Below are 12,458 nucleotides of genomic sequence, written 5' to 3'. Positions count from 1 at the left end.
TTTTAAATAATTTTTTTTTTTCTTCTAAGTTTCATTATTGTAATTTATTTGACAATGAAATAAGCTGAAAATTTAGATTCAAAACATGCATTGTTATAACTTATTTAAATTATTCACAATGCATTCTCAAAATAAAAAAAAACCAAACAAAAAAGATTTAATTTAATTTTATAATTATTATTAAATATTAATTTTGATCAGAGTCTAATATTATTATAATTAATTCAAGATAATTATAATATTTTTTTTTTTATGTTCATTTTAATAATGCTTTTTTAAATCTACCCTGTGTTATTAGCAATTTATCATTCTATCATCAATTGTGCATGAAAAAAAAGCAAACAAAATAATGAATTTCTATGCAAAAAAAAATTAATACTGATGTAGATATTATTAATTAAAATTGACAATTGTTACTTTCATTAATAAATTATCTGAGCAACTACAAAATAAGTATAAGTATTATTTTTAATTTTACAGAGACAAGTAAAATCAGTCTTTAGAATTTTTTTTATTTTTTGAACGTTTTCTTTTTTTTTTGTGTATAAAATTTATGTGTTAAGTAACATAAGCCCATGCTTTAACCGAGCTAACATGTGTAATTGTAATTATAATAGTTATATACAGTTTGGTTTATCTGAGATTACCCAGCAAAAGATAACAGTTTTAATTTATTTTTTCTTTTTCAACTGACATATTATTCAAGACACACACATGATTCATTCTTGTTTAATTAATTTTCTATTTGGTAAGTATGAAAATGAGGAAAAAAAATATTTATTCATTGTATAAAGTAAGAAATAATAAAATAAATAAATAAGTTAATAATTTATCCAATAAAACATGAATAATTTATCAATTTAAAAAAATTATTTATGACAAAAAATATATTGAAATTGGATAAACTATTATTCATTCATGATTATCGAAAAAAAAGAAAAAACAAAAATGTACATATAAAAATGAAAATTAAATATTTTATAACATGTTGAAATAAAAAAAAAATTTAATTATCAATTGTTATTGCTTCAGTATTTTGATTATCATTATTTTGTTCTAAACTTTCATATTTTTTTTCTTGTAGTTCAATATTTTTTTCATCCTTATTTTTTTTATCATCATCAGGATTATCCCACGTTTGTCTAACGCCAGATCCAAAAATATTATAAAATGTAGCACCAAAAAAATAAAATGCTGCACAAACAGCAAATACCCATCTCCATTTTTCCAACGATGGCTGTAAAAAAAACAAGTAAAAAAACATATAGGTACATATAAACAAAAGTTTAATTAGAAAATAAAATTTAAAAAGGGATAAATAAAATTACATGATTGCCAATGATCCAAGGTGCAGCAATTGGTGCAAGAAGACCACACAAATTAGCAAGACAATTTGTCAATGACATAAGTATACCAGCAAATCTTGGTGATATATCAAGATGATTAACTTTAAAACCAGAATAAATACCACCATTTAAACCAAGACCAAGTGTTATAAATGCAACAGTTATTGGTGGATTACAGCCAGTATATGATGCAGCCATGAAAAATAATGCTGGACCATATAAACCAATGCTATTTGCTATTTTTCTAGTTAACGTATGATTCCAATGACCATTTGAAATCATATAATCAGCAATGAATGATATAAATGTTGAAAATATCCACATTGCCAAAGGTGGAAGAGCTGATGTTAAACCATTCTGTAGCACAAAAAATAATTATTATTTATTTTATTAACAAGTTTAAAAATTTAATAAATATCATTTTAAAAATATTATTAAAAACATACCGTTTTAATATCAAAACGTAATATTTGATTCATAAATGTTGGCAATTGTGTTATAATAGTTTCATAGCCATAATTATGTCCCATATGAGCAATTAAAATTGCCCAAAATGGCCATGATTTAAGAATTGATTTGTAAGGTGCTGGTGGTGACTGTAACAAAGTAAATTAATTTAAATAAATATAAAATATAAATAATATTATATGAACTTACTATTGATTCAGCATTTCCCCATACTGAACTGAGAATATATTTTTTTTCAGCACTAGTTATTGTTGGATGTTTTTCTGGATCTTCATAAACCCAGTATAAAAATGCAATACACCATATTGCGCCAACAATACCAAATACATAAAATATTGATGGCCAACCACCAGCAAAACCATATCTTGCTAAAAGACCACTTAATGGTAATGACACAACAGAACCAAATTGTGCACCTATAATATTTATAATTAATTAATTAATTAACATTTGTTTGAAAAAGAAAAGAAATAAATTAATTTAGTTCCAATGTTTATCATTTTGATAGGTTTTTGTTGATGAAGTAAGTTGATTGTTATTTTATTTTTTTTTTTTTCTTGATAAATCTTACCAGCATAGACCCAGGCACCCATCCTGCTTCTCTCATTTGGTGGTATCCACTTGGCAAGCATCGCATGAGTACACGGCACAATTGGACCCTGTAATAGGGATAATCCATTCCTAGAGGGAGGAAAATGCACCCGAACAATTAAAAATAAAATATCACATTTAACAATTAATGTTTATGTGAATATTATTTAATTGTTCATGTATGCAAACTAAATCTAAACTGTTTACCCTTCCCAAAAATTTCCTAAGCTTGAAATTTTATTTAATTAATATTTTTACTTACCTCACCAAGACCCTGAATAAATCGTACAATCATCAATTCCAAATATCCCATATCAGCAGACCATGGTACTAATAGTGCAGCCAATGAATTTATCAACATTCCAATACCAAGAAAATATTTTGAACCATATTCTTTGGCAAGCATACCAAATGGTATTTGAGTTAAAACATATCCCCAAAAAAATGAACTTTGTACCCAGCTTTGAGTTTTATGATCCCATTTGTAATTTCCTTTTGGCATCTGTTGATAAATCATTTATTAATTTTCATTTAAATATTAATTTAATTAATCAACTTACATTATTGTCTGTATGATTATTTATTAATGGAAGATTTGGACATTCATTTGTAACATTAACTTTTTTTTCAATATAATTTGGATCAACCATTGCGACAATTGCTATTGACATATTTGTTCTCATTATATAAGCATTTGCCATACCAAAAAAAAGCATTAACGTTACAAAATGTCGTGTTTTTTTAAAAAAACCTGCAACATAAAAAAAATGTTTATTATATTATTTGTTTAATCAGGGAAAATGTAAATTAAATTTATTTTTTTTACCTGGTTCTTTTCGTGATTGGCCATCGTTATCATCTAGACCGGCTTGTTCCCATACCAGCACATGTCCATTTCTATCACGATTATCACCATTACGAAAATTCGTATCACCAGAAACCATTGTATTTTATAAAAATTAACAACAATATATTAACAATTTGACTCAGCCCTAAAATACTCAATAGACTTTTCTTTTTTTTTTTAACAACAAAACAAATAGAAGAGTATAAAAATCAATAACTCGATAATCCGGTTTCTTTTTTGGAGATAAGTTTAAATTTTTAATAACATGATAACAATAAGTTAACAATTTTTTAAATATTTACAATGTAAATTATAGACAATTCAACAAAAATTCCATTACGTTGATTGGAAAAATACGAAAAAGTTGAACTGTTTTTTTTTTCTTTTATACGAAAATAATTTTTTTTTCTTTTTAACAATTATTCGAATGATTATTTATGTGATTGTTTAGTCAACGATAATTTGTTGTAACGATTGTTGAATTTTTTAGTAAACGACAAATGCAACGGTGTACCATTTTACAATTTTAAGTGATTTTTATAATTTTTTTTTTTCTTTTTTTATATTGTCAAAAATTATTTTAGGCGAATTATGCGAATTATCGAGTAGTTTAGAAACAGCCCAAGAGCCAGTCGGCCTCAGTCCTCACTCGTTGTTCCTGAGTAAGGGGAGGGGTCAGGGGAGCAAAAGTTACGCCAGGGAGACAACACATGTTGTTAAATTTCATGAAACTTTACATGTATGTTATCTACTCGAAAAATTACGGTTAAATACTATTGTACTTATCAGTACTTATTTTACCGATATAATCTTGTTTATAAACAAATAATTGCAAATAATATTTGTAAATAAATAAATAAATATAAATAATATTTCTAGTCTTCTTGATTGTTTATCAACATGCAAGACCAATTATTACCAGAAAGTAGAAACAACTAAACTTTTTAGTGATATCTAGGTAACTTCTAGTTGTTTTAGATAAAATTTCTAAATATTTTTTTAATTTGAAAGTTGATTAATAATAATGCAAATAATGCATCTTTTTCTTTAAATCATATCTTTTTTTTTTTTAATTAATTGTTATTAATCAAAATAAACAATGCGCATTCATTTCGACGCAGCATTGTACTGTGGAAAATCACATTAAGGTATTCTTAGCTAATTATGTGGGCATGTGTTTGGCTCATGTTTACATAAATAAATTGTGTTTACATATTGAGCTGGACTTAGGTGATTAGGTCATACATCAACCATGACCCGGTACAATAAACATTAAAGTGTCAAAATTATTCAAAGTTTATTTATTGATTTAGCATAAATTATAAACGTGGCTATTATTAGAAGAGCTCATTTAACATAAACAAGAAGATAAAAATAGAATACTAAAAACTAACAATATAAAAAAAAAAACAAAGCAGTCCGTGGAATGTCAAATCCACCTGATGTATAAAATGACAGAACAATTTTTAATTTCTTTAGATTTACAATTATTAGATAAGATTGTGTCATTATGGTTTACCATAAGTTTAATTTTCATATGTTACACATACATGATCAAACAATCCTATGATCAACAAGGTCGACAGCAAAATAATAATTAATAAACTCTCTTAGCAATCGTCAGTCGTCACGAATAAAATTCAACATAGAATTGACCTATTACTTACACGAACGCCGCTATCGTCAGATAAGTGTCTTAAATTGTAATCAGAAAAAATTGCCATTCTATGTAAATTGAAAGAGTGTGGGGGTCACCCGTTGCAATACCAAATCCGTTATCAATTGCTTTAAAAAACACTCAAGTGTTCTTACCACAAAATTAAGATATTAAAAAAAAATATCAACTCAGTAGATAGACTTTTTTGATTCTATCTTATTAAATCAAGAAAAATAATAAACTGCAAAATAATGGCTGAAACAATACCAGAAATAAATACTGTAAAAAACCTGAGTCTTGATGCATTTAAAAAAAAATTTGGTGAAGATGCAACAATCTGTGTTTGTGCACCAGGTAGAGTCAATCTTATTGGTGAACATACTGACTATAATGAAGGATTTGTTTTGCCAATGGTATGATATTTTTATTACAAGATTTAAAGCTAAAATTTATACATCATTGAATGACCTTTATGGAGGTCATTGGATCATCAATCCACAAAATAGATTAATTTTAATTTCACTCATTTTAATTTTATAGATTTGATACATCAATATTATTTTTAAACTTGTTATATATTATTTTCAACATTTAAAAATTAATTGTTATTTAATATTTGTGTGCAGGCTCTTTCAATGGTCACAATTATTGCAGCAAAGCCCACAGAATCATTTCAATGCTCAATTATATCAATGAGTGAATCATTAGCATCAACAAGTAAAGCTGAATTTACAATTGAAAAACGTGAATTAATAAAACCAGGCGAACCAAAATGGGCAAATTATATGAAAGGTGTAATTGCAAATTTTCCATTTGAAATACCATCAGGTTTTAATGCTGTTGTCATGTCATCAGTGCCAATGGGTGCTGGTTTAAGTAGCTCAGCAGCACTTGAAGTTGCAACTTATACACTTCTTGAAGTATTGACAAATAATTATGCTAAAGATTTAAAAGAGAAAGCAATGATTTGTCAAAAAGCTGAGCATGATTTTGCTGGTGTACCATGTGGTATTATGGATCAATTTATTTCTGTTATGGGAAAAGATAAAAATGCTCTTTTACTTGATTGTCGTGATTTATCTGTTGTTCATGTACCTATGGATAAAATAGATGACAATTGTTTTCTTATAACAAATTCAAATTCACCTCATAAATTATCAAGCTCAGCATATTGCGAGAGGAGAGATACATGCTATGAAGCTGCAAAAAAATTAAATAAAAAAAGTTTAAGAGAGGTAAACATCCAGGATCTTGAACGTAAGTAAATACTTTTTATTATTTTTTCTCAAACTCAACATCATTTGAGAGCTGCTTTTAAGCAACTGTATATTATAATTTAATTTTTTTTTTTAGATTTGAAAAGTTTGGGAGCTTCGGATGTCATGTTGAAACGTGTTCAACATGTGGTCAAAGAAATTTTGAGAACACAAGAAGCAGTTGAAGTATTAAAGTTGGGAAATTATAAAAAATTTGGTGAATTAATGAATCAAAGTCATGATTCATTGAGAGACGATTATGAGGTTTCATCACCAGAGCTTGATACTCTTGTTGATTGTGCAAGAAGTGTTGAAGGTGTTTTTGGCAGTCGATTAACTGGTGCTGGTTTTGGGGGTTGCACGATAACTCTTCTCAAAGAGAATGCAATACCCCAGGTGATTGAAAAAATCAAGAAAACGTTAGTAAATTTACTTATGCTTTGTTTAATATCTTAAAAATATTTTTGGGCAGCCAAATTATTCTATTTAAATATTTTTTTTTGTAGGTATAAAGGAAATGCTACTTTTTACATTGCAAAACCAGCTTCTGGTGCTCGAAAACTTGATTTTTAAACTTGAAACGAATATGATGATAATTATTTTTATAACATTTTTGTAGTTGATGAAATAATTGATCGTAATTTCGTAAAAGACAAGATATGGAACAACAAACTTGACCTTCTAAATGGGCCATTATATGCAATGTTCATGTGATATTATTGGAAAATAAAAATATTTTATAAATTACTAATCAAATTTCTCTAATTTCTATTTTCTAGTCTTTTTATGATTTCGTTTTTCATACATTTGATATAGTATCATACGTATTATACATGAATTACCCACTGTTATTTATCAGTCATCACCGCTAGAGACCCTTCTTTGTCACTACCTCGTTTTGGGAACTTGTCCGTCCATTGTGGAAATGTGAACGCGATAGAAGATACTTTTCTCTCTCTTGAAGAAAATACCCGTCCATTGTGAACACGCCTCTGTAAAGTTAACGGCAATTTTTTTCTTTTATTTTACAATAAAATCCAGTAAAATCCAATAAAGCCAAGTGCAAGACACGTATACATAAAAAAACAAGTGTAATTTATTACGTTCACAGCAGTAAAATTTACCTAAATTAAATCATACGTATTTAACAGAAATATTCGTTAGATTATTGACACGTTAATTTACCATCATCATAATTAATTAACTCCCTGGCTGACAATATAAAAAATAAAAAAATAAAAAAATAATCTTTTAAGGTAACAAACAAAAATAAATTATTAAAAATTCATTAAGTAAATTGTTGTTGCTAGTAACAATACAATTGTTAATTTGCATGTACAGAAAAAAAATTTTATTGTTTGTTTAATGTAGTTTATAGTAGCATTGAGTAGCATTTATTATTCATGTAGATAAAGTTGCATATATAATCATACTGAAAAATAATTACTAGCTATCCAAAGGCGTCAGAAAAATAATCCATCTTGCCAATGTCGAAAAGAATAGTTATTTTTCCGTTTTTGTAAAAATTTCTGTAAATAATTTGTCAGTATGATAACCCTAGTTATTTATTAATGCTAATTTAACGTCTTTTTCACATTTCATATTTTTTTTTCTGGGAGATATCAAGTGATTTAGTGGCAACCGTGTCTTTGTAAAAATAATTAAAATTTCAATTATATTTATTCGCTTCTCGTCAACAGAAATTAATCAACAAGGCTGGGCTTATTTATCTACAGTTTGGTAAACTTGATATAGTACAGTATAGAAAAAAAAAAATAAACGTTAAATTTCATGACTACACTGGACTATATCAACTTGACTGTAGATAAACAAATCATAGTCTTGAATCTTGATCATAATTTTATTATCAATAATTAAATAAGTAACGTTAAAATGTCATTAAGAACATAGATGAAAATTATATTTATCAATTAAACTCATACATTTATTTAAAAAAATAAAAAATGTGGAAAATTTGTGAAATTCATGTTGATAAGTGGGTGCAGTTTATTGTGAAATTTAATTAATATTATTAATAATTTTTTCTTTTTTAAATTATAATATATTCAAAAATTATTAAAAATATTATTAACAATTCATCAAATTGTACGTAAAAATTACTGTCATTATTTATTATTTATTAGATAAAAAAAAAAGAAACAATTTGCATATTTTTTTTTTTTGAGAATTAATATTGTTTTTTTGATGTTAGATAATTTAAATTAACTCTATATATTTTATCGTGCGTGTAAATTAAATAATTACAGTTAAAATAAAATTTAAAATAAAAATTACCGATGCCATACATTCTGGTACGTGGTAACCTTGCATCCTACAGTCATAAGTATCCTTGGCGAGTACTTGTTTCTGGTTTAAAAGGTATCTTGATCTATATCTTCTTTTTTTTCTATTTTTCTTCGTCACTTTTGCATGTTTTATTTATTAATTGATTATACTATCAATTAAATACAAATAATAATACATTGTTTTTTTTTTTTTTTTAATTTTTTTAAATAAATATTAGCATCGGATATTGAACAATTAAAACGTTTTGCATCTGGTGGTTACTGTGACGATTCAACGATTGTTTATCTTCAACATCCTTGTGTTATATTGACAGCACTTGAGGTACTTGGTTACAAAGTTGTTGCATCATCAAGTACAAGTGTTAAACAGGATTACAATGAATACATGTGGACAATGAGAAAAGATTTTTCTGAACCAGAACCAGAACCAATTGTTAAATCAGGTAATTGGCTTTTAGTTTTTTATTAAAATTAATATTATAAATTTATATCTGCCATATTTCATTCAATTTTCAATAGTAATTTTATAAAATTATATATATTTTAATTGAAAGATACGCTTTAAAAATTTTTTTCTTAACAAAAACCATAGTATTTTTTATCAAGTTATTAGTTGATAGTTGAAGATATTTTATTGTAGTATCTGCCGGACAAATAACAACGATTAAAAAATCACAATAAATGAAAAAATAAATAAATATTCATATTAAAAGTAATAATATAAAATAAAAGTTTTAAAAATGGTTAAAAAACCTGGAGTTGTATGGAATTATTACAATAAAAAAGTTGATGGTGCAGCTGTTATTGCATTTTGTAAATTTTGTGAAAGATCATATATGCAAAATGCAACGCGAATGGAAAAACATTTGGCAAGATGTGAAAAAGCAACACCAGAAGTTAAACAATTATTTTTACGTGTATCAACAAGTAAAAGAGTTAATAGAGCACGTTTAATGGGTGCTAAAATGCCAATTGATTGGTTAAAACAACATCGTGAATTGGGTCTTGATGTTAGTACATTAACTGAAGCTGATTTGGATGATATTAATGAATGGAATCGTCAAAAAGAAATGGTTAATGAAGATACAGCTGTTCAAAGTATAATATTAACTGAAGATCAAACACAAGAAGAAGATATTAATTGGGAAGGTGATGAAGAAGAAGTTGATGAAAGTCCAGCAAAAAAAGTTAATGATGCTGCTAAATCAGCTAAAGTATGGGTAAAACAACTCCCAGATAGTTATGTTATAACTCAAAATGGTAAGTTTAAAAAGCATTTTATAAATTATAATAAATTTAAAAAAAAAAAACATTAATATCAATATATAAATTATAATATAAAATTTAAAAAAAAAAAAAAAAGCAAAGTAATAAAAAATGTCATTTTATTTTTATATTATTTTTTATTTTAAAGACTACCCACCAGAATCAAACAAAAATTGTAATGGAAGATCATCTGGTGATCATGATGTTAAACATATTCACATACAGTCTGTCACTTCATTGTCACCAGGTCATCAACCAACAACATCAACATCATCATCATCAACAACAACAGCAGCAGCAGCATCATCAACACTTGGTCATTCACCACTTGAATCACGTATATTACAAGAAAAAGTACTTGAAAGTCGAGCACTACGTAAAATTGCTGAGCTTGAATTACAACGTAAAAAATTAGAATGTGAAAGATATCAATGGGAATATGAGCGTGACAAAGCACAATCTGAAATAAGATGGGAACATGAAACTCGTATGATGGAAATTAAAGAAGAACATGAAAAAAAACTTATTCAAGTTCATGTCCAAGAAGGATAAATAAATTCATACTTTTTTTACAAATAAAAAAATTCTTTAAAATAATAACAATATTATTCATGTTTTATCACAACTATTTTAACATTTAAAAAAAATAAAAAAACAAAACAATTTGTCATCATATCAAATATAAAAATAAAGCGTTTCTTTCATAAATCAATAATTATGATTATTTGAAATTAATAGTAATTTTTATTTTATTTTTCTAGAATTGAAAAACTCGACAATATCTGAATTATAAAAATAAATAATAATAGTAAATAAATAAATAAAACAAAATGTCAGAAAAAATGTGTAACTTGATTGGCAACGAGAGTTTCTATTATATTGCTGTTAAAGGCTCACCTTTTGCCTCTGATTGTGCTGTATTTGGATTGTCAAGTGATGAAGTTTTGGCACTCTGCAAACGTTTTCCAAATTCAGGCAATGAAGTCATCAATGGCGTTATGATGAAAGGTCAATAATTAATTAAAATAATTGGCTTATTATTATTTGCAAACAAAACAAAAAAAAAATATTTATTTTCAGGAGCACCTATGTCAATAATAAACGCTCTCGCTGAACTTGGCTACAGAATTGTTTGCAGTACAGGAGAAGCAGAGATTCTCTGGACTTTACAACGCGAAATTTAATTTTTTTTTTTCTTCAATATATTTACTTTTTGCTAATTAAACTTATCTTATTACAATCATTCCAATAACAATTGTTTTGTTTTTTTTTTTTTAATTTTTTTCTTTCAACAATTTAATTTATAATAATTATTTTTAATTAATATTTGGGAATGAGTTATGATTAAAATATAATTTATGAAAGTACAGTTTATGAAAGTGATGATAAATATGGCAGGTAGAAAAAAGAAATTAGTTTTTTTTTTTTTAAATTAAATGATAAATTTGTGAAAATATTAAAAAAATAAAATAATGTAAATCAAGATATTTAAAATGCATTTAGATAAAAAAATTATTTAAGAAAAATGGAACAAGAACATAATAGTTGTGATGACAATGGTGATCATGGAGCTTGCTGTAAATCAACTGGATCAAGTTTGAGACAAACATTGGATGAGATGGATTTTGAACGTGGCATTTGGCATGCAGGTAGATAAACAAAAAATTATTTACAATTATTTACAAGTATAAATGTATATATTGAAAAAAAAAAAACATTTTTGGCTAGCTCAAACAGATGATCTTGAACGTGTTAAGAATCTACTATCACAAGGAACTTCAGCATCCGAGGTAGATTCATCTGGTTACACTGCTTTGCATTATGCAGCTCGTTCAGGAAATATTGATATTTGTCGTGTATTGATAGCAAATGGAGCTCAGGTAAATTCTGTAACACGATATGGTCGAGCAACATCTCTTCATCGAGCAGCAATGCGTGGCAATGATGAAATTGTTCGTTTACTCATGGACTCTGGTGCAGATCCAAATATCCAAGACGCGGATGGATACACGGCACTTCATCGTGCAGCTTTAGCAGGTTGTCAAGCATCATGGAATCAACTTGTACCCAAAACAAATCAAAATCTTCTTGATAAAAATCAAAAAACAGCTATTGATTTGGTGAATGAAAAAAAAACTGGTATAATAACAAACTAATAGTAATATCATTATTAAATTTAATGAAATTAAAAATTTTCATTCATTTTAGAGCTTAGTGTAATTTAAGAAAAAAAAGAAATAACTTTTATAATATAAAAGTTGCCAATATTTTGCTCTAATGAGATTTGCAGTTAATCGAAAATAATTTTGTATTCATTTCAATTTTCGTGACGTCGCTTCCAGGCCTAAGCTCTCATTGGCACCGCTACTCAAGCTTGTGCCTCCCTCCCAAATTATTAAACACTCTCTCAAAGTGAATTATTTCTGATAATTTACCGTAAGATTACCGTGTGGTATACGTAATCTTATGATTTTATAAACTTTTATTTTTTTTTCATTCTTGTTATCAGGTATATTGTATGAATAAAATATATGTTCCATTTAATTATGTACTTTTTATCTAAATTGTTTATATAAGTCACTATTTTTATCAAGAAAACTCTAGATATCACCAAAAAATCTAGTTGTTTACATACTTTTTTCCTAACACGCATGTGCAGATAAAATTGAGATTTGAGCTTGCGCAAAAGCTAAATAGGTAATATTTCGTCGCTAGAGGCAT

General features: G+C 26.6%; 4 protein-coding genes across 11 annotated transcripts; 3 read left to right on the top strand and 1 right to left on the bottom strand.

Annotated features, from left to right (window-relative positions):
* Positions 1-411: 411 nt before the first annotated feature.
* On the bottom strand, positions 412-3,911 carry LOC122857778 (putative inorganic phosphate cotransporter). The gene is made up of 8 exons (XM_044160148.1): positions 3,232-3,911; positions 2,966-3,156; positions 2,668-2,907; positions 2,386-2,473; positions 2,004-2,230; positions 1,793-1,942; positions 1,329-1,703; positions 412-1,237 (listed from the first exon to the last, which is right to left on the bottom strand). Exons 1-8 carry the CDS (start codon positions 3,347-3,349, stop codon positions 1,007-1,009), a joined length of 1,620 nt encoding a protein of 539 aa, XP_044016083.1. The 5' UTR covers positions 3,350-3,911; the 3' UTR covers positions 412-1,006.
* A 488-nt stretch (positions 3,912-4,399) lies between these two features.
* LOC122857790 (galactokinase-like) lies at positions 4,400-6,912 on the top strand. Its single transcript, XM_044160167.1, has 4 exons — positions 4,400-5,322; positions 5,536-6,166; positions 6,263-6,584; positions 6,672-6,912. Exons 1-4 carry the CDS (start codon positions 5,161-5,163, stop codon positions 6,736-6,738), a joined length of 1,182 nt encoding a protein of 393 aa, XP_044016102.1. The 5' UTR covers positions 4,400-5,160; the 3' UTR covers positions 6,739-6,912.
* Positions 6,913-7,124: 212 nt separating this feature from the next.
* Positions 7,125-12,281, top strand: LOC122857803 (ankyrin repeat domain-containing protein 39-like). 7 transcript variants are annotated; one of them, XR_006374263.1, is made up of 5 exons: positions 7,125-8,544; positions 8,690-8,914; positions 11,241-11,386; positions 11,466-11,527; positions 11,604-11,720. XR_006374263.1 is itself a non-coding variant. In XM_044160193.1 (5 exons), the coding sequence occupies exons 2-5, from the start codon at positions 8,463-8,465 to the stop codon at positions 10,919-10,921; spliced, it is 528 nt and encodes a 175-aa protein (XP_044016128.1). In that variant the 5' UTR covers positions 7,452-8,271; positions 8,433-8,462; the 3' UTR covers positions 10,922-11,136. The 7 variants fall into 7 exon arrangements, 6 of the variants coding, with proteins under 6 accessions (XP_044016129.1, XP_044016130.1, XP_044016126.1 ...); XM_044160193.1 differs by lacking the exons at positions 11,241-11,386; positions 11,466-11,527; positions 11,604-11,720 and adding exons at positions 10,629-10,745; positions 10,818-11,136 and having other exon boundaries at positions 7,452-8,271; positions 8,433-8,544; XM_044160191.1 differs by lacking the exons at positions 11,241-11,386; positions 11,466-11,527; positions 11,604-11,720 and adding exons at positions 10,629-10,745; positions 10,818-11,136 and having other exon boundaries at positions 7,129-8,544.
* On the top strand, positions 9,212-10,322 carry LOC122857794. Of its 2 annotated transcripts, none has more exons than XM_044160172.1 (2): positions 9,212-9,731; positions 9,985-10,322. In XM_044160172.1, exons 1-2 carry the CDS (start codon positions 9,212-9,214, stop codon positions 10,287-10,289), a joined length of 825 nt encoding a protein of 274 aa, XP_044016107.1. In that variant the 3' UTR covers positions 10,290-10,322. The 2 variants fall into 2 exon arrangements, with proteins under 2 accessions (XP_044016107.1, XP_044016106.1); XM_044160171.1 differs by having other exon boundaries at positions 9,886-10,322.
* Positions 12,282-12,458: the final 177 nt, after the last annotated feature.

This window comes from Aphidius gifuensis, linkage group LG5 (assembly GCF_014905175.1).
Source record: "Aphidius gifuensis isolate YNYX2018 linkage group LG5, ASM1490517v1, whole genome shotgun sequence".
Taxonomy (NCBI): Eukaryota; Metazoa; Arthropoda; class Insecta; order Hymenoptera; family Braconidae; genus Aphidius; species Aphidius gifuensis.
This window is presented reverse-complemented; position numbering and strand designations above follow the sequence as displayed.

Bases quoted from the DNA above. Each gene is read 5' to 3' on its own strand.
- LOC122857803 (XM_044160190.1), top strand. From the start codon at position 11,263: ATGGAACAAGAACATAATAGTTGTGATGACAATGGTGATCATGGAGCT. The intron at 11,387-11,465 runs GTAGATAAACAA...ATTTTTGGCTAG, and splicing joins ACGTGGCATTTGGCATGCAG to CTCAAACAGATGATCTTGAA.
- LOC122857794 (XM_044160171.1), top strand. From the start codon at position 9,212: ATGGTTAAAAAACCTGGAGTTGTATGGAATTATTACAATAAAAAAGTT. The intron at 9,732-9,885 runs GTAAGTTTAAAA...TTTATTTTAAAG, and splicing joins TTATGTTATAACTCAAAATG to ACTACCCACCAGAATCAAAC.
- LOC122857790 (XM_044160167.1), top strand. From the start codon at position 5,161: ATGGCTGAAACAATACCAGAAATAAATACTGTAAAAAACCTGAGTCTT. The intron at 6,167-6,262 runs GTAAGTAAATAC...TTTTTTTTTTAG, and splicing joins AAACATCCAGGATCTTGAAC to ATTTGAAAAGTTTGGGAGCT. The intron at 6,585-6,671 runs GTTAGTAAATTT...TTTTTTTTGTAG, and splicing joins ATTGAAAAAATCAAGAAAAC to GTATAAAGGAAATGCTACTT.
- LOC122857778 (XM_044160148.1), bottom strand. From the start codon at position 3,349: ATGGTTTCTGGTGATACGAATTTTCGTAATGGTGATAATCGTGATAGA. The intron at 2,908-2,965 runs GTAAGTTGATTA...ATTTATCAACAG, and splicing joins ATAATCATACAGACAATAAT to ATGCCAAAAGGAAATTACAA. The intron at 2,231-2,385 runs GTAAGATTTATC...TAAATATTATAG, and splicing joins GGGTGCCTGGGTCTATGCTG to GTGCACAATTTGGTTCTGTT.